Source organism: Heteronotia binoei, chromosome 7, assembly GCF_032191835.1.
Source record: "Heteronotia binoei isolate CCM8104 ecotype False Entrance Well chromosome 7, APGP_CSIRO_Hbin_v1, whole genome shotgun sequence".
Lineage (NCBI taxonomy): Eukaryota > Metazoa > Chordata > Lepidosauria > Squamata > Gekkonidae > Heteronotia > Heteronotia binoei.
In genome coordinates, this window is record NC_083229.1 from 19,285,087 (window position 1) to 19,306,348 (window position 21,262).

At 47.6% G+C, this 21,262-nt stretch overlaps 1 protein-coding gene across 2 annotated transcripts in view; it reads left to right on the forward strand.

The window, feature by feature from the left end:
* Positions 1–21,262, forward strand: part of ADCY8 (adenylate cyclase 8) — a 198,811-nt gene that overhangs the window by 122,574 nt on the left and 54,975 nt on the right. The window contains exons 7-8 of one of the 2 annotated variants that reach the window (XM_060243211.1): positions 779–1,049; positions 13,320–13,517. In XM_060243211.1, coding sequence (XP_060099194.1) covers positions 779–1,049; positions 13,320–13,517 — 469 coding nt within the window. The remainder of the gene's footprint in view (positions 1–778; positions 1,050–13,319; positions 13,518–21,262) is intronic. The other variant, XM_060243212.1, reaches the window with a different exon arrangement.

Sequence of the window (21,262 nt, forward strand, 5' to 3'; positions counted from 1 at the left end):
TCTTTCTTTCTTTCTTTCTTTCTTTCTTTCTTTCTTTCTTTCTTTCTTTCTTTCTTTCTTTCTTTCTTTCTTTAAAAAAAAAATCTTTTTGGTGGTCCACAGTATCTATAAAACCAGTTTGGTGTAGTGGTTGTGTGGACTCTTATCTGGGAGAACCGGGTTTGATTCCCGACTCCTCCACTTACAGCTGCTGGGATGGCCTTGGGTCAGCCATAGCTATGGCAAGAGTTGTCCTTGAAAGGGCAGCTGCTGTGAGAGCCCTCTCAGCCCCACCCACCTCACAGGGTGTCTGTTGTGGGGGGAGAAGATATAGGCAATTGTAAGCTGCTCTGAGTCTCTGCTTCAGAGAGAAGGGCAGGGTATAAATCTGCAGTCTTCTTCTTCTCCAACAGCTACAAGCATAGCTTCAAGAGGCGATTGGATAAGTATATAGAGCAGAGGTTCATCAGTGGCTATTAGCCACAGCATATTGTTGGAACTCTCTGTCTGTGGCAGTGATGCTCTATATTCTTAGTGCTTGGTGGGGAGGGGCAACAGTGGGAGGGCTTCTAGTGTCCTGGCCCCACTGGTGGACCACCTGATGGCACTTGGGGGTTTTTTTGCCACTGTGTGGCACAGAGCATTGGACTGGATAGGCCATGGCCTGATCCAACATGGCTTCTCTTATGTTCACATTTAAAATGAGCATGAAACAATATGAAACTATAAACAGGGGGTTGACACCTTTATGCTCGGGTGTCATCCACGTTGGCCTTGTCTCTCCTCTGTGCCTCTGCAGGAGAATCCACATATCCAAGGCGACTCTGGACTGCTTAAATGGGGATTATAAGGTTGAGGAAGGGCACGGCAAGGAACGCAATGATTTTCTGAGGAAGCACAACATCGAGACTTATCTGATCAAGCAGCCGGAGGAAAGCCTGTTGACCCTGCCTGAAGACATTGTCAAAGAATCGGTTGCCGCTGCTGACAGGCGAAGCAGCGGGGCGACCTTCACGGAAGGCTCCTGGAGCCCCGAACTGCCTTTCGACAACATCGTGGGGAAGCAGCACGTAAGTCTTCCTCTTTTTTTGCACCCAAAATGTCATTTGCTCCATACGCATGCTTTACACGGCTCCATCCAGGAAGCCTTGGAGGAAACAAATTTCTACTTAACCTTTTCTTCAACATGAACCACAGATGATTAAACAAACCGCCGCGAGGTCAGAATTAACTGATACATTGGAATCCAGAAAGTGCCGTGGTTCCCCTCCCGTCTCCCAGCTGAAATTAAATGTTGCACTCAGTCGAGTGTTAATTGCATCAGCACTTCCAGTTGGGTTTATTAGATGTAAAAAGCTGAGCCTGTTAGAAACCCAAGAACTGCTAAAGTCATAGAATCATAGAGTTGGATGGTACCTCTAGGGTCATCTAGTCCAACCCCCTGCACAATGCAGGAAACTCACAAACACCTCCCCCTAAATTCACAGGATCTTCATTGCTGTCAGATGGCCAGCTAGTCTCTGTTTAAAAACCTCCAAGGAAGGAGAACCTGTCACCTCCCGAGGAATTCTGTTCCACTGAGGAATCGCTCTAACGGTCAGGAAGTTCTTCCTAATGTTGAACCAGAAACTCTTTTGATTTAATTTCAACCCATTGGTTCTGATCCTACCTTCTGGGGCCACAGAAAACAATTCCACACCATCCTCTATATGACAGCCCTTCAAGTACTTGAAGATGGTGATCATATCACCTCTCAGCGGCCTCCTCTCACAATGGCAGGAGATGGGGAAGGAGGCTATTTACTATGGGTGGGGGCGTGATGGGGTGACACTCCACAACTCGCCCCAAAGTTCTTTGGAAGCAAGTACTAGAGCAGGGGTGTCATACGCATTTGTTTTGAGGGCCAGATCTGACATAAATGAGACCTTGTCGGGCCGGGCCACATATATCATAAAACATAATGCCAGGTAGCGGAGATATAAACTTTATAAAGGACACAGACAAACACAATTGAAGATTTTTTTAAAAAAAAAACCCCTTAAAATAAAAGATGCTTAAAAGATTAGCACTCTTGCAATATTTTGTTTATTTAACAGTCTCTGATAACTAACACCTCTCGCTCTGAATTATTGCATCAGAATCTGGAGACAATGTCTGTGCTGTAGCAATCTTGAGTATGCTGTTCAAGTGTTGTTGAGGTGTTTATCTGTTAAGCTGCAAACCTACTTTTGATTTATTGACATTCATTACAGAAAACTCATGGTCCATGTTTTGAGCCTAAAACCCAGGGGAAAACATTAAGTGGCTGGGCATCACAAGCTTTTGTACATAAGCTGCTTCATGTGCTGGTCAGCCAATGAAGAAACTAAAGGCTTTGCTCTGTAGCTCCTTTGCAATTGAGCAAGCCTGGCAAAGCAAGCCGTGATGCAAAAGGAAGCAAGAGAGAGGGAGAAGTTAGCAGATAACTGTGAGTCACTTGTGGGCCTGATAGGAGCCCTCTGGGGGCCTGATTTGGTCCTCGGGCCGCATGTTCAGCACCCCTGTGTTAGAGAATCTCCCTGGTTCTATGCCATCTGTATGGGTCATGCAGCAAGTGACATCACCATACGGAGGCAAAGATCGCTCCCCACCACCACTGCAATTTGTCCAGCCTCTTTCTGCCCACTGACTAGCTGAGTGTTGGCAGGCAGGGGCTGAAATTGCTGCTGACCATTTGCTTATTTGCAGTGAAGTCAGCTAGCTTTGGCCTTAGATCTTAAAAACCACAGCTGAGGTGTTAAACCAGTCTCTAAGGGCTATGACTGCAAGGCTGGGTTGACAGTACCAAATGCTTCTCATTGGAAAAAATAAGCCATGCACATAGAAAACAAACCACCAGAGAACTGCTAGGATAGAACCTGGACACTGATATTTCTATAGGCAGGGATTTTGTGTGTGTGTGCACAGAGGCACACTGGATCAAATGAGACCCACCCCCCATCTGCCATCCAAAGTGGTACAGAGAAAACACCCCCGTCTGCTGTGTGTGGATTGATAGAGCATGCCCAGAAGCAATGTTGTCCAGTGCCTTTGTGTGCTAATATTCTCCTTCCATCATAAGGGCTGCAATGTGAGTGTACAATCCATTTCTACTTCTGTGGCATGACTGTGCATCAGGCTTCTCCCCGCCACTCTCATCCTCATTATTGGGTTTATCGAGACAAGACATTGGGAAATCAATGAATAGATATGTGTTAGTTGCTGTGGGGAAGGAAGGAATGAGAAATTCTAAGCAGGGCTGCGGCATGTTGAAAACAAGCTTGTGTTGTATTCCTGACTTCAGTAGGGCTACATGATAAAACATATAAACACCTTACCATGTTAGTATGACTTCCAATACTGGGTAACTGCTGATGGGAGAACTGTCCTGGGGGTGGGGAGAGTTGAGAAATGTCTGTCATGTTCTCAATATAAACTGCGGGTCCTTGTAAGTGCTATTTAGTATTAGCAATGCATAAGAACATAAGAAGAGCCCTGCTAGATCAGACCAGTAGTCCATCTAGTCCAACATCCTGTCACATACAGTGGCCAACCAGTTCCTCTGGAGGGCCAACAACGGGGTTTAGAGACCAAGGCCTTCATAAGAAGATCCCTGCTGGATCAGAACAGTGGTCCATCTAGTCCAGCATCCTGTCCCACACAGTGGCTAACCAGTTCCTCTGGAGGGACAACAACAGGGTTTAGAGACCAAGGCCTTCATAAGAAGATCCCTGCTGGATCAGGCCAATAGTTCATCTAGTCCAGCATCCTGTCCCACACAGTGGCTAACCAGTTCCTCTGGAGGGCCAACAACAGGGTTTAGAGACCAAGGCCTTCATAAGAAGATCCCTGCTGGATCAGAACAGTGGTCCATCTAGTCCAGCATCCTGTCCCATACAGTGGCCAACCAGTTCCTCTGGAGGGCCAACAACAGGGTTTAGAGACCAAGGCCTTCATAAGAAGATCCCTGCTGGATCAGAACAGTGGTCCATCTAGTCCAGCATCCTGTCCCATACAGTGGCCAACCAGTTCCTCTGGAGGGCCAACAACAGGGCTTAGAGGCCGAGGCCTTCATAAGAACATAAGAAGAGCCCTGCTGGATCAGACCAATAGTCCATCTGGTCTAACACCCTGTCATGCACAGTGGCCAATCTGGAAGACCAACATCAGTGCATAAAAGCTAAGGCCTTCCCTTGATGTTGTCTCCTGGCTCTGGGATTCAGAGGATTAGTGCCTCTGAACATGGAGGTTTCCTTCAGTCACCATGGCTATTAGTCATTGCTAGACTCGGGGCTTTTTTGTAGCAGGAACTCCTTTGCATATTAGGCCACACACCCCTGATGTAGCCAGTCCTCCAAGAGTTTACAGGGCTCTTAGTATAGGGCCTACTGTAAGCTCCGGAGTGCTAGGTACATCTGGAATGTGTGGCCTATATTGCACATTGCAAAGGAGTTCCTGCTACAAAAAAATGCCTGAGAGGACTAAAGAAAGCCTTTCTTCATTCCAAATAGTCTGGCTGGCTGGATTAGATTTCTCAACTAATTTGGATTGTGCCAGTGGAGTTCAACTCTTGTCCTTGCTCTGGTGACTTGTGAAGTCCAGTACCTTAGAAAATCCTTTTTTAAAGGCTGTCGCTTAAGAACAGAGCTTGTGAGTTTCATGTAGCGGGTCCCAGGCTTGGTGCGTCGTGTGTGAAATGCAAAAGGCATATAATAAGGCCTGGTAAATATGTGAGATGCTGGAAGTACTATAAATGAAGAAGAAGAAGATGAAGAAGATATTGGATTTATATCCCGCCCTCCACTCTGAAGAGTCTCAGAGCGGCTCACAATCTCCTTTACCTTCCTCCCCCACAACAGACACCCTGTGAGGTGGGTGGGGCTGGAGAGGGCTCTCACAGCAGCTGCCCTTTCAAGGACAACCTCTGCCAGAGCTATGGCTGACCCAAGGCCATTCCAGCAGCTGCAAGTGGAGGAGTGGGGAATCAAACCTGGTTCTCCCAGATAAGAGTCGGCACACTTAACCACTACAAAGGAAGAAGGTCTATGAGAGCTATGGCTGACCCAAGGCCATGCCAGCAGGTGCAAGTGGAGGAGTGGAGAATCAAACCCGGTTCTCCCAGATAAGAGTCCGTGCACTTAACCACTACACCAAACTGGCTCTCCAGTTCAAATGTTCAAAAAGAAATGTCCAGCTAGTCACTGTGGGGGCTAGAGAGACCAAGGGGTTGTCTCAAGACAGGACAGTTTTAGACGTGTCTTAAGGGCATTGGACGTGTTGGATAACTTTTTGAGAGCCAGATTGCTGCAGTGATTAAGAGTGGCAGACTCTAAACTGGAGAACCAGGTTTGATTTCCCATGCCTCCATAGGCAGCTGCTGGGTGACCTTGGGTCAGTTACAATTCTCTCAGAGCTCTCTCAGCCCTACCTACCTCATAGGTTATTGTGGGGAGAGGAAGGGAAGGTGATTGTAAGCCACTCTGTGACTCTGAGTGAAGGGTGGAGTATAAAGCTAATCTCTTCTTCTTTGTCTATACCCTAACCCTGAAAAAGATCTTAAGGTTAATCCTGAGGTAGTCTTTTTGGACACTGTATTTTCTTTCCATAAATTTCCCACACCATAGTCTTCCTATCTGAAGTAGAATCGTCAACCATTTTGATGATGAGACTGGCTTGAGTCCATGTATCATTGGAATGAGAAAGATGCGTCTAAAATATAGAGACCAAGTGGGGGTGAGGGAACATATATGAAACCAAATGTACAAATGTGCTCAATTAAGGTCAGCAGTCAAGAAAGTTCATGGTTTCTGACAAACCAAGAAAGCCCAAGTGAAGGAAGGCATGAGATAATAATAATTGTGTGCAGTCAGGTTGCAACCAATTTGTGGAGAGCACAGAATTATGGGGTTTTCAAGGCAAGAGATTAGCAGAGGGGGTTAACCAGAGCCTTCCTCTGTACAGCAACTCCAGCTTCCCTTGGTGGCCTCCCATCCCTTGGTGGTGGTGATCTTCCATCCAAGTGATCTCCCATTTATGACTGAACCTGCTTAGCTCCCAAGCACTGAGGAGCTCAAACTAATCTGGACTACATAGGCTGCTATGAGATAGCATCTCACCATTATTGGTGGTGGGAAGTGTCATCAAGTCACAGCTAACTTATGGTGATCCCATAGAATTTTCAAGGCAAGGGAAATTCAGAGGTGGTTTGCCACTTTCTGCCTCTGTGTAGTGACTCTGAACTTCCTTGGTTGTCTCGAGGGGTGGAATTCTAGCAGGAGCTCCTTTGCATATTAGGCCACACACCCCTGATGTAGCCAATCCTCCAAGAGCTTATAAAAAAAGAGCCTTGTAAGCTCTTGGAGGTTGGCTACATCAGGGGTGTGTGGCCTAATATGCAAAGGAGCTCCTGCTAGAATTCCATCCCTGATTGTCTCCCATGTGTGAACCAGAGCTGACCTTGTTTAGCTTCTGAGATCTGAGGAGATTGGGCTAGCCTGGGCCAACAGGTCAGGGCCCCCTATTACTAGTTTATAAAAATACAATCCAGGAACTCAGATCGCCATTAAGTGATCATGTCTTGTCATTATGATAGGTAGAGTATTTGCAGGGGAAGTGCTTGTCTATTTCAACGACCCCTTGCGGTCATTTATCTGGGGAAAGTGACGACACATATGGCGACACCTATGGGGTGGGATGTCAACCTGTTCTTTGACCCTGGTGACCGCCAATGACTTCAACCATTGATAATCAAGGCGGTCCATTCTCTGCATAGTGCAGTGCTGATCTCTTGGCCATCCTACCGAGTGATGGAATGTTGGAAGACTGAGACCAATGGATGAAAACTTGCTTTCCTGGAGCTAGATTTTGGAACCTGTAGCTAAACACGAAGCTCAAATTAGAATGAGGTCTCTAGAACCATTGCCTGCATCGCTTTTCAGCAGCCTTTTGCTGTGACTCCCCTTAGGATGTGACGGGGGGTGATTTTTGCTGCCATAGAATCCCCCGCGATGGCTGTCTGCTTAAAGAAATGAAAGCAGAAAAGGTTAAAATGCCCCGAGACACCATTCTTTTGGTTGTCTCTGAAAGATGGATGAGTCACAGAAGTGGGAGAAGGTCGGCTTGAGTTGCTGTCCTCTTTCAGTGGAAGGATCCGTAATGACACCCATATATCGTTTCCCGTTCTGCACGTCCTTGGCCATGTGTCTGCACCGCTTAGCATTCATGCTTCGACACATCAGTGTGTTGTTTTGTTCGCTCTCCTGTGCAGAGTAGGCATTTTGGTTCCAAAGTAAGAAACTTTCCCCGGGCCGTTGGTTAAAATGGCTTTCCCAAGCCATTGGCTATCCTATGATTTGAAGCTGTGCATGGCATTGGTGTTCTCTTTGTTATGCATAACGTTGCTGTGATCAATTTGGGGTCGTTTGCGTGATTTCATTTTGAGCATGCATGGATCCTTCTCCCCTCACCCCTCAATCCCCTGCATTAAAGTTGTGGAAAGTGCCATCAATGCGCAACTGTCTTCTGGCGACCCCATAGGGTTTTCAAGGCGAGAGGTAAACAGAGGTGGTTTGCTATTGCCTGCCTCTGCATAGCAACCCCAGATTTCCTTGGTGGTCTCCCATCCACGGACTAAACTTTGATTAGCTTCCAAGATCTGGTGAGATCACGCTAGGCTGGTTCATTGAGGTCTGGGCTCTCCTATACTGTATCATGCTCCGTACATATCGATGCGATGGTACTGGTTACAGTAGGAAGTAGATGCTGTGCACAAGTGTGTCTTTTCCTTTCTTTCTGCTTCGTGATCTTTCCAGCTGCAGTTTTGCAAATCCTGTTCCCTGTTGCGTCATCTGTCATCCCAGTTTGCATCCAAGTTCATGTATTCATTACATCAATGAGCTCAGGGTGGCAGATGTGGGTTTTTCCATCCCTCCCACTAAACAAATTAGGCAACTGCCTAGGGCGCCGGCCTTCTGGGGGTGCCAAATTGGCTCTTCCGTGGACTTGGTGATCTTATTAGTGCAGGGAGGGGTACCAGACAGTCTAGGGCTGGCACTGTTCCCATCCTCATAACAACTTTGTGGGGTCAGTTAGGTGAAAAATTGGCTTGGGTTCGTTCATTGGACTCTATGCCAGAGTGGGGATTTGAATCTGGAGCTCCTAGATGTTGACACTCCTAGTAGTTGGAGCTCCGCTGCCCTGGTTATGACTCAGCGGGAGGCATAGTCCTTCCCACTGTCCCCACCCCTTGTAGTAGACAGGGTTACTAACCTATTGGTAGTAGATTTCAATTTGGAGCTCCTAGAAGTTGGAGCTCCACTAGAGTTGCCAAGTCTAATTCAAGAAATATCTGGAGACTTTGGGGGTGGAGCCAGGAGACTTTGGGGATGGAGCCGGGACCAAGGTTGTGACAAGCACTATTGACCTCCAAGGAGTTCCGGTCATCACATTTAAGGGGACCGCACATCTTTTAAATGCCTTCCCTCCATTGAAATAATGAAGGATAGGGACACTTTCTTTGGGGGCTCATAGAATTGGACCCCCTAGTCCAATCTTTTAGAAATTTGGAGGGTATTTGGGGGAGAGGCATTGGATGCTATGCCGAAAGTTTGGTGCCTTTATCTTAAAAAATTAGCCTCTCCAGAGCCTCAGATACCCATGGATCAATTTTCCATTATACCCTATGGGAATCGGTCTTTATAGGCAATAATGGAGTGCCCAGCAGACATTTTCCTCCCCCCCTCCAATTTCTGATGACTATGAAGTGGGGGAAGGACCTTCAAACCGGGGGATCCCCCGCCCCCACCTGGAGCTTGGCAACCCTAAGCTCCACTGCCCTGGTTATGACTCAGCAGGAGGCACTTAGCCCTTCCTACTGCCCCTGCCCCCTTGTAGTAGACAGGGCAACCAACCTACTGGTGAGGCCTGGAGATCTTCTGGAATTACTAATGATCACCAGAAGACAGAGATCCAATTCCCTGGTGGGGCGGGGAATGGCTGCTTTGGAGCGTGAACGAGATGGCATTGTATCCCACTGAAGCCCCTCCCCTTCCCAAACCCCACCCTCCATAGGCTCCACCCACCACCTGCCAAACCTCAAGGAATATTCCAGCGCAGAGCTGGCAACCCTAGTGCCAGAGCAGTTAATGCTCCCTCCCTCCTCATTCCTTTAGTATTGTTAAAGAGCATGTGTCAACCTGCACTAGACCCACTAGGACTTCCTGACCTCTTCCAAGAACTCTTGCAGAGTCCAGGAATGGGGAGGCCTAGTGGTCATGCATGGTTTGCCTCTCAGTGTGTAAAAGCTCTGGAGAAAAATGAGATTATGCACAGGATAGAGAAGGTAGAGAAAGAAGTACTTTTCTCCCTTTCTCTCAATACAAGAACTCGTGGGCACTCGATGAAATTGCTGAGCAGTCGAGTTAGAATGGATAAAAGGAAGTCCTTCTTCACCCAAAGGGTGATTAACACATGGAATTCAAAGCCACAGGAGGTGGTGGCAGCTATATGCATAGATGGCTTCAAGAGGGGATTGGATAAACATATGGAGCAGAGGTCCATCAGTGCCTAATAGCCACATGGAACCCTCTGTCTGGGGGGAGTGATGCTCTGTATTCTTGGTGCTTGGGGAAGGGGGGTGCAAGAGTGGGAGGGCTTCTAGTGTTCTGGCCCCACTGATGGACCTCCTGATGGTACTTGATTTTTTTCTTGGCCACTGTGTGACATGGAGTGTTGGACTGGATGGGCCATTGGCCTGATCCAGCATGGCTTCTCTTATATTCTTATAAATGCTGGATCTGCTCTGGTGCAGAGTTTGGGGGGGGGGGGCAGTGAGTAGGATTGCCATCTGCCTGCCCTCAGTGGGTAAACCCCCACCCTTGTTGCCAATCTCCTGACCGCGGGGAATTGAGGAGTGGGGTGGAATGGCAAGTAAATGGCCTCCATAGCGTTGCTCTAGGAATTTCTGCATGTCACTATGGTCTTTACTATAGAGATTAGGGGAAATCCCTAGAGCATCACCCAGAAACAGCATTACTCACTCGCCCAACTCCATCCTCCACTGACACCACCCTCAAAATTTCCTGGTATTTGCCAAAGAAGTTCTGATATCTTTAAGACTAAAGCTGAGGCATTGGTAGTGGTCCACCATATCGCTTCACTTCATTATGGAGTTGGCCTGGCATAGCCTAAAAAACCCTTGGGCTGCTAAAAACCTCGTCTGAGTTTTCTAAATAAAAAAAAGTCCAAGTGAAGATTGGATAAACATCTGGAGCAGAGGTCCATCAGTGGCTATTACCCACAGCGTATTGTTGGAACTCTTTGTCTGTGGCAATGATGCTCTGTATTTTTGATGCTTGGGGGGCACAGTGGGAGGGCTTCTAGTGTCCTGGCCCCACTGATGGGCCTCCTGATGGTACCTGTTCTTTTTTGCCACTGTGTGACACAGAGTGTTGGACTGAATGGTCCATTGGCCTGATCCAACATGGCTTCTCTTATGTTCTTATGTAAAGAAGAATAAGCTCCACTTAAGAAAACTCTAGACCACTGTCCAAAACACAGAACCAGAAGGTACCACGTAATGTGCTTCATGCACAAGAGGGATGAAGGCCAGGAGGCTCAGCCGAAGCTCTGCATGAGCATGTTCCCTAGAATACTTCCCAGAATCCTCTGCAACATCCTAGGGCTCTATGTGTTCTCCAGAAATCATTCTGGATGTTCAGGGGAAAAGAAGGCAGGAGTGGTAGAGAAGGCTTGTAGAGCAGAGACTGGCAACCCCCATCATATGTGTGGAATGGTGGCAGGCTAAGTCATTTAGCTTAGCACCAAAGTGCATTCTCGGCACTCCAAAATCCAGGATTCTTGGACGAGAGGTCTATCAGTGGCCAGCAGCCATGACGACTAACCAGAACCTCCACATACAGAAGCAGTAAAACTCTGAATCCAAGCATTAGGGAGGCAGCAGTTGGGTTGCCAGCCTCCAGGGGGGCCTGGAGATCTCCCGCTTTTACAATTGATCTCCAGCTGGCAGCTGTCCTGAAGAAAATGACTGCTTTATAGGGTTAACTCTATGGCATTGCACAATGCTGACACCCCTCCCCTCCCCAAAACCCTGCCCTCTCCTAGATCTATCCCAAGAGTCTCCAGGTATTTTCCAGCACAGACTTGGCAACCCTACTAGGGAAAGGCCTTGGCCTCTATTCCCTGTTGTTGACCCACCATAGTAATTGGTTGGCCTCTGTGTGAGGCAGGATGCTGGACTAGATGGACCACTGGTTTGATCCAGCAGGGCTCTTCTGATGTTCTTATGAAGGCCTCAGCCTCTATGCCCTGTTGGCGCTCCAGAGGAACTGGTTGGCCTCTGTGTGAGACAGGATGCTGGACTAGACGGACCACTGGTCTGATCCAGCAGGGCTCTTCTTATGTTCTTATGAAGGTGCCAGCCTCTATTCCCTGTTGTTGGCTCTCCAGAGGAACTGGTTGGCCTCTGTGTGTGAGAGGATGCTGGACTAGATGGACCACTGATCTGATCCAGCAGGCTCTTCTGATGTTCTTATGAAGGCCTTGGCCTTTATGTACTGCTGTTGGCCATTGAGCCCACCAGGGGATGGCAGGATATAAATAAAATAAAATATAAAATAAAATAAATTGAGGGGAACCGGTTGGCCACTGTGTGAGACAGGATGCTGGACTAGACAGACCCCTGGTCCAAACCAGCAGGGCTTCTCTTGTGTCCTTTTTCATCTAGTCATGCGGAGGTGGGCTCAGGACATGGCTGGGAGGGCAGAGAAGAAGCCAGCAGGATCCAGAAGCCGTGTCCCCTCCTGTGGATCAGCAATTGTTTGAAATTAGAATACAGATCATAATAATGCTGAGAGTGCCAGCTTCACTGCTGGCGCTTATCCCTCCTTCCCAAGACCTTCTCACAAAGCATCTTTGTATTATTTTTATCCATTGCAACTGTATCGCCCGGGGCAGGCATCAAAAGCAAAGCCACAGTCATTCCATGGTGACATTTCTAAAGCAGTGTTATTTTAGTCCATTGCAAAAGAGAGAGAGAGAGAGAAAGAGAGAGCTGTACATGTTCTGTGTGTCTGTGCAACCTTTGCCTTCCTTTTTCTTTGACACCTCCCCAGCCTCTTCCCAGGTAGATGTTGCTTTTGTTTTCTTTGTCTTTTTTGGCCTACGCCTGTTGTGCCGTTTTAATGTGGAACGCAGCGTATGCAGTGAACTGGATTAGGAGAGGTGGTGTTGGATTTAAAGTTGTATCAAAGGTTGCTGCTAGGATAGAAAGGGTTTTTTTTAAAAAACCACATCCACCCCCACTCTCCCTTGGAGAATCGAAATGCCAGCAGTTGGAAAGGGGGCTGTGGCTCACTGGAAGAGCTTCTGCTTGGCTTGTGGAAGGTCCCAGGTTCGATCCCTGGCATCTGCAGTCAAAAGAACCAGGTAGAAGATGATGTTGGAGGCTTCTGCCTGAGCCCTTGCAGAGCTACTGCCTATCTGGAGTAGATAATACTGACATCAGGGGTGGAATTCTAGCAGGAGTCCCTTTGCATATTAGGCCACACACCCCTGATGTAGCCAATCCAATGTAGCCAAACAAAGCTCTTTTTTTGTAAGCTCTTGGAGGATTGGCTACATCAGGGGATGTGGCCTAATATGCATAGGAGCTCCTGCTAGAATTCCACCCCTGACAGACATTATGGACCGGCTAGGGAGAGGGGTTGTGGCTCAGTGGCATGCAGGCCTCTGCTTGGCATGCAGAGGGTCCCAGGTTCGATCCCTGGCGTCTCCAGTCGAAAGGACCAAATAGGAGATGATGATATCTGAGACCGTGGAGAGCTGCTGCCACCAGCATAGACAAGACTGACCTTGGTGGACCTTATTCAGTATCAGAAAGCTTCATGCATGTTCAGTCAGATGTCCCTCCAGTCCAAAACCAGACTCTCAGGTTGCTTGCTTATAGGGCAGAGGGAAAATGCAGCGTTTACAGTGATGCAGACTTATCTCCTCCAACCATATTCCATGAAAAGAATAAACGTTCGCTGCACTTAGACGACCGTTCATCGTGCTGTTCTAGCAACCACTTTTATGCATTTAATAGCACAGACTCCTGCTTTTTTTGTTAAAAAACAACAACCTCCAGTCATCCTTTTGGTGAATGAATTGCATGGAATGCTGTGACAGTTTGCAATGCGACATGATCTTTTTTAAAAAAATAAAAAGGAAAAGAACGACACTGCTTTTTAAAATATATATATATATATCAGTATATCCAGAAGGGGACCAGCAGGCTCATTCTGTTTGCATGTGCTTTCCCCTAGACTCTGGCTGCCCTAACGAGAAATTCAATAAATCTGCTTCCCAACCATCTCGCACAAGCTTTGCATGTCCAGTCTGGGCCCGAGGAAATTAACAAGCGAATAGAGCACACCATCGACTTGCGGAGTGGCGATAAATTGCGAAGAGAGCATATCAAGCCTTTCTCCCTGATGTTTAAAGACTCCAGCCTGGAGCATAAGGTAGCTGGGTCTTGATAGATGCTTTTTTGCCATCACGAAACTGTTCTTGACGTGAACGCTGCATTAGCCAAAGAGGCGTCGCTTGGGGTGTTCCTCTCTCTCTCTCTTTTTAAAATTTTCCTTATTGATGGTTTCTTCCCCGAGAGCAAGCTGAAAGCCGTACGCAGACACGCGGGCGGTTGCGATTGTGTAAGCGATGATTCAGCTCCGTGCTGGGAAAGCCCTTCTGACTGAGTAAGCTTTTCTGGAGACGGCAAAAGCCCTCATAATGAAACATGAACAGAGTTGGGCTTTCAGTGCTTCCCTGCTTTGCTGGGCTGGGGAAGGGAATTCAGTTGGGAAGGTATGATGAAGGGATTTTCGTTGCGGTGGCTGTCTCGGAATGTTCATCAACAGTCAAAGAGCCTGTCTCGGAATGTTCATCAACAGTCAAAGGGGCTGTCTCCGAATGGTCATCAGCGTTCTAAGGGCTTGTCTCGGAATGTTCGTCATTCAAAGGGCCTGTCACGGAATGTTCATCAACATTCAAAGGGCCTGTCACGGAATGTTCATCAACATTCAAAGGGGCTGTCTCGGAATGTTCATCAACAGTCAACGGGGCTGTCTCCAAATGTTTATCAACATTCAAAGAGCCTGTCCCCGAATGTCCATCAGCGTTCTAAGGGCTTGTCTCGGAATGTTCATCGACATTCAAAGGACCAGGCAATACGTTAAACCACAAATGCATGTAAATGCAGTGTGAGGCTCTTATGAAGAGGAAAAGAGTTGATTTAGAGCAGGCGTGGCCAAACTGTGGCTCAGGAGCCACATGCGGCTCTTTCACACATATTGTGTGGCTCTCAAAGCCTCCACTGCCCCATTGGCCAGCTTGGAGAAGGCATTTCTCTCTTTAAATCACTTCTCCAAGCAAAGCCAGCTGGTAACTCGGAGAATGTGTTTAAAGTTGCTTTTTTTTCACCTCTCCCCCATTTCTTTCCTTCCTTCCTTCCAGCTCTCAAGCATCTGACGTTCACGTCTTGCAGTTCTCAAACATCTGACATGTATTCCAAGTGGCTCTTACATTAAGCAAGCTTGGCCACCCCAGATTTGGAGCTGGTGGAATGCTTTCAGTCACGTATTATGAATCCACATTGTGTGGGAGGGGGACCCTTGAGTGATCTGGACCTGGAAACAGCAGGCAGGGAAATGATTAAGCATACTTTCCTTGCCTTCCTCTCTGCCCTCCAGGGTTTTTTCTACAAGAAGGCCCTTTTCTATAATCAGACCCACTTGTATGGTAATGTTCAGTCTGCCTCTAAGTGCTGAGCAAATGAAACAGATCGCATGGAATGTTTACCAACATTCCTTCACAGACTGTGATAGAAGGCAGAGGTCAGTTTGTACGGAACTTCTCTCAGCCTCCTTTAGGGGAAGGGCTGTGGTTCAGTGGCAGAGCATCTGCTTGGTATAATAATAATAAATAATAATAAACTTTTATTTATATCCCGCCCTTCCCGCCGGAGCAGGCTCAGGGCGGCTAACATGACACGGTATACCATGGTTTATAAAACAATTTTAAAATACAATTAATACATACAGTTAAAACAGTTACATTAAATTACAGTTAAAATTAAGTTAAGGTGCTATATTCAGTTGACGTAGTTCGATGGCGAGATATTGCTTTCAGGGTTCCTCATATGCTTGCAGAAAGAGAGTGGTTTTGCAAGCCCTGAGGAATTGATTAAAGTCCCGCAGGGCTCGCACTTCCTCCGGCAATTGGTTCCACCAGTGGGGGGCCATTACAGAAAAGGTCTGCTCTCTTGTTACTCTTAGTTTGGCCTCTTTTGGTCCAGGGATCCTTAGAAGGCTTTGAGAACTAGATCTTAGTGCTCTCTGGGGAACGTGTGGGGAAGGTCCCAGGCTCAATCCCCAGCATCTCCAGATAAAAAGATTTGGAAGGAAGCGATGTGGAAGTCCTCTTCCTGAGACCTTGGAGAGCTGCTGCCAGCCTGAGTAGACAATCCTGACTTTGATGGGCCAATGGCCTGATTCAGCATAAGATAGCTTCATGTGGTCATGTGTTCAGAATGGGGTACATGGGCAAAGAATAGGGCTGCCAACCCTGAGGTGGGGGCAGGGGGTTCCCCCAGTTTGGAGACCCTCTCCCTGCTTCAGGGTCATCAGAAAGTGGGGGGATGATTCCTGGACACTCCTTTATTCCCTATGGAGACTGACTCCCATAGGGTATAATGGAGAATTGATCTGTGGGTATCTGGGGCTCTGGGGGGCTGTTTTTTGAGGTAGAGGCACCAAATTTTCAGCATAGTATTTAGTGCCTCTCCCCCAAATACCCCCTAAGTTTCAAAAATATTGAACCAGAGGGTCCAATTCTATGAGCCCCAAAAGAAGGTGCCCCTATCCTTCATTATTTCCAATGCAAGGAAGGCATTTAAAAGGTGTGCGGTCCGTTTAAATGTGATGGCCAGAACTCCCTATGGAGTTCAATTATGCTTGTCACAACCTTGCTCCCGACTCCACCCTCAATGTCTCCTGGCTCCGCCCCCAAAGTCCCCAGATATTTCTTGAATTGGACTTGGCAACCCTAGCAATGAAGGTGGACAGAACATTCCAGGAGGCCGGGAAGTGATGGGGTAAAGACCAGGGGCAGGGAAGATAGGAGTATCTTTGTCTGTTAGCCAAGGTAACCACATGGGACCTCTAGGTTCAAGTGCTCTGATCGTCAGATCCTGAAAAGCAGTCAGTGAATTAGACCTGTTGCCCGGAGACTGTGAGCTTCTTAATGGCATCTAATTGGCCTCTGCTGGAAACAGGCTAGACTAGATGGCCCACCATTCTGATCTAGCAAGGCTTCTTTTATGTCCTCATGATATGTTCGTAACAAGCTTAATTCAGGCTCGGAGTGAACTACTTGAGTGGCAGGGAAGCGAGGGCAGTCCCTTCCTTCCCTGCCACCAGGCCCGGCCTGTGGAGTTCTGCTGCCAGCGCTGGAAAGAGGAATTGCCATTTTCCCTTGGCTTTAAGGAGTGGTGGGGGGGGGACCCCTTAAAGCCAAGGAAAAACACTTGTCAGTTTCCCTCTGCAGTGCCGGCTGAGTTCAGCCAGTGCAGGAGAGGGGAATTGCCTTATTTTTCTTGGCTTTAAGGTGGGGGGCTCCCCCCACCCCTTAAAGCCAAGGAAAAACACTTGTCAGTTTCCCTCTGCAGTGCTGGCTGAGTTCAGCCAGAGCAGGAGAGGGGAATCATCCTTTTTTCCTTGGCTTTAAGGTGGGGGGCTCCCCCCACCCCTTAAAGGCAAGGAAAAACACTTATCAGTTTCCCTCTGCAGCGCAGACTGAGTTCAATCAGTGTTCTAGTAGCTGCTGCCCTCCCTTCCCCATCACCCAAATCATGTAGGGCAGTTTTATTTGAAGGGGGTGGGAGGGAAGGCTATGGGATGGGGCCTCTGAGTGCCCCTTGAAAAATTTATAGGCCCCCCAACCTTCCAAATCCTGGCTAGGGCCCTGTTGGCTGCTATGATGATGACAAAATGCACTAAGAAGGTGGGTGGGGGCAGGGCTTTTTTGTAGCAGGAACTCCTTTGCATATTAGGCCACACACCCCTGATGGAGCCATTCCTCCTGGAGCTTATCGTAGGCCATGTACGAAGAGCCCTGGAAGCTCTTGGAGGATTGGCTACATCAAGGGGGTGCAGCCTAATATGCAAAGCAGTTCCTGTTACAAAAAAAGCCCTGGGGGGGTAACTTCAGGAACCTTTTATTTATTTAAGGGAGGTTTTTTTTTATCAGTGAGTTAAAAAACAAACAAACAACTTCTAAGCTTAAAAGTTCCTGTTCTTGTACAACTTGCATTTTCAGCCTACTAACAAGTCTGAAAAAAGATATCTGTACAGTCCTAATCAAAGACGCACCCTTCTAAGTATCATTGGAGTCAATGGCTTTAGAAGGATGCAGCTCAGCTCAGGAATACACTGCAAAATACATGTATGAGCTTCAGTCTTATACATGCTGGTTAGCTATGAGAAAATCAGGATTTTTTTCCATTCAGTTCCTTGAAGCTATACCTGGGAATGTGACGGCTCACCTACATAGGTCTAGATAGCTATGAAGCTCCAGTACAAGCTACTGACAGTTGGGTGTTTAGTCTTCCTTTATAATGACCTAAATGAGGTGTTCTTTTCATTTCTCCTGCTGCTGCTGCTCCTTTTCGTTGAGTCGACTAATCAACCCATCAGATCTTCCTCTTAGCATTTTTAATTTTAAATAATTTCCTCTCCTGAAAGATCGGAATTGTATTTTCCCACTGGTTCTGTTCTTTCTGAACTGCTAGATATCAGAATCTCATTGTCACATTAAAATATCCTAATAGAGAGAGGGAGATCTCAGTTTTAAAAGGGGAAAGCAGAGAAGAGATTCCCTTTATTCAGCCTGTTAGCATGATCAGTCATCCTTTGATAAGTTAGCTACTGTTGTCAGCGGGGCTTTTTTTTGTGGGAAAAGCCCAGCAAGAACTCATTTGCGTGTTAAGCCACACCCCCTGACATCACCATTGTTTCACACAGCAGTGTTTGGTAGAAAAAAAGCTCAGCAGGAACTAATTTGCATATTAGGCCACGCAACCAACACCAAGCCAGTCGGAACTGCGTTCCTGCTAAAAACGAAACAAAACCCCTGGTTGTCAGCCACGTTGAGAAAATCTGAGGGGGTGGGGATATGCATGAAACTGGAAATGATGTCATCACGTTAGGGCAGTGCTCTAGGGTTTATGCAAAAGTGTATGGCTTAAACCACAGAGTTCTGGGTGAGTCTTAGAGTATCACGCTGACACGACAATGACATCATGCAAGGGCATGATGCCAAATAACTGTCACCACCCCACTGTCCTTGCCAGCAGCAGAATGGGTTGGGGGAGGCAGACTAGGAGGCCTCAAACCATGAGGTCTCCCCCTCAGTTTGGTGTAGAGCCACTTTGGTGTTCTGGTTAAGTGCACAGACTCTTAACTGGGAGAACCAGGTTTGATGCCCTACTCCACCTGCACCTGCCCATGTGACCTTGAGTCACTCACAAGTTCTTGCAGAGCTGTTCCTCTTGAGAGCAGTTTCTGTCAGGGCTCTCTCAGCTCCAGCCACCTCACAAGGTGTCTGTTGTGGGGAGGGGTAGGGAAAGGAGATTGTAAGCTGCTCTGGGACTCCCTCGGGTAGTGAAGAGTGGGGCATAACTCCAATCTCTCCTCTTCTTCCTAATGTTGTCCAATAATTGTTTTCACTCTTTGATTCACAAAACAAAGATTTAAGCAGGGGGAACAGAGCTAAAATAGAGGGAGAAAGATAATCAGGTAGGCGAATGAGAGTGGGAGGGTTAAGGTGAATATCAGGCATGACTCAGACATTTCAAAACTCAAAACCTGCTCCCCCCCCCCCCCCACACACAGATGGCTGAAATAGGATCCAACAAATTGTGTCCTTGAAGAAGGGGGTGGAGTTAAGAATTCTGTACCAGCACAGAGTGACTTGAGAACAACCTGCAAAAATAGAGAAGGGGTGGGGGATCGCTAATATGCCCTGTTGATTCCCTGCTCACATGTGCAGGGACTATCAATGTAGGTCAGTGTGGCACTTGTAGTGTTTCTAATTAATCAAATATGCTTATGGCTTCCTTGCAAGCAAACTGCGTTGGTCGATGTTGACGTTTCCTGCTTGGTTTTTAAAAAGCGATGGGATCTTAAGTTCATGTGTTTCAGTGTATTGTCAGTGAAATCAGTGAAGGAGTTCCAAAAGCAAGCATTGCTTCCATAGAGTAGTTTTGAGTGCTCAGAGGCTGGCAGTTTCTGGCATGCAGCACCATTCTTGGGGTTCCCTCAACAGGACTTTTGTTGTAGCAGGAACTCCTTTGCGTATTAGGCCACACACCCCTGATGCAGCCAATTCCCCAAGAGCTTGTGGTTGTTCAGTCGCACAGTCGAGTCCGACTCTTTGCGACCCAATGGACCAAGTCACGCCAGGCCCTCCTGTCTTCCACCATCCTCTGAAGTCTGCTCAAATTTGTGTTAGTTACATCAGTAACGCTGTCCAGCCATCTCATCTTTTGCCATCCCCTTCTTCTTTTGCCTTCTGTCTTTCCCAGCATCAGGATCTTCTTCAGTGAGTGCTCCTTTCTCATTGGGTGGCCAAAGTCTTTGAGCTTCAGCTTCAGCATCTGACCTTCCAGGGAACAGTTTGGGTTGATTTCCCTTAGGACTGACTGATTTGATCTTAGTACAGGGCCTATTGCAAGTTCCAGGAGGATTGGCTACATCAGGGGTGTGTGGCCTAATATGCAGATGAGTTCCTGCTACAAAAAAGGGCCCTGTTGTCCCTGCCCCCAGAGACACTTCATGGGGCTGGGATTCTCTGTTTTGAATTTTTCAAAGACTGAGTCTGGTGGCAACTTGAAGACTAACAAAGTTTTATTCAAGGTTCATACATGCTTTGGCATGCATGCTTTGGTGGTCTTCAAGGTGCTACTGGACCCAGACTTTTTTCTGCTGCTTCTGACCAACACAGCTACCCCACCTGAATTCTTTGTCAAAGACTGTACTGCTTTAGCACTGGCCTCTCAAACTGGAGAGCCAGTTTGGTGTAGTGGTTAAGTACGTGGACTCGTATCTGGGAGAACCGGGTTTGATTCCCCGCTCCTCCACTTGCAGCTACTGGAATGGCCGTGGGTCAGCCATAGCTCTCGTAGGAGTTGTCCTTGAAAGGGCAGCTTCTGGGAGAGCTCTCTCAGCCCCACCTACCTTTCAGTGTGTCTGTTGTGGGGGGGGAGTAAAGGAGATTGTAAGCTGTTCTGAGACTCTTAGATTCAGAGTGGAGAGCAGGGTATAAATCCAATATCTTTTTCTTCTATCTTCATCTGTGGGAAGCATATCCTGGCCTCCTAATCCAGTGAAATATCAAAAGCACTTTGAACAACCCAAAATGCTTTAGAGAAATAACATTTTTTTTTTTTTGTCCCAGAGAAACCTGTAAACATGTAGGCTTTTGCATCTGTTTTGCCGCTTAGTCATCTTGTATGGCTCCAGTAGCCAGAACATAATGGTTGTGATTCTGGCAAAATAGCAGTCAGTTTTAGGCTTGCCAATCCCCAGGTCCCAGCAGGGGTTCTTCCACTTTCCCAGACTCCTTCCCGCCCCCAGTCAGTTGGCCAGCGGGGGGAAGCCCCGCCCCCAGAGGACCATGTGCCTTTCCACCTCCAGAGGCTTCAGTCTCCGATTGAAAGGCTTCCTCTTGGGATGGTGTGTCTGTGTTACTTTGAAGAAGTTGGCAGCAACTCATGAGTAGAGAGGCCACTCCCTCGCTTCAGAGTCACCAGAAACGGGGTGGGGCGGAGGGAAACGTCTGCTGAGCTCTTCATTATTCTCTATGTGGAGATCGATTCTCATAGGGTATAATGGGGAATTGAGCTGGAGGTTTCGAGGGCTCTGGGGCTAGATGCTTTGGTGTAGTGAGGGAGTGTGCGGACTCTTATCTGGGAGAGCTGGGTTTGATTCCCCACTCCTCCACTTGCAGCTGCTGGAATAGCCTTGGGTCAGTCATAGCTCTCACAGAGCTGTCCTTGAAAGGGCAGCTTCTGGGAGAGCTTTCTCAGCCCCACCCACCTTACAGGGTGTCTGTTGTGGGGGGGAGGAAGGGAAAGCAGATTGTGACCGCTCTAAGATTCTGAGATTCAGAGTGTAGGGCGGGATATAAATCCAGTATCTTCTTCTTCTCC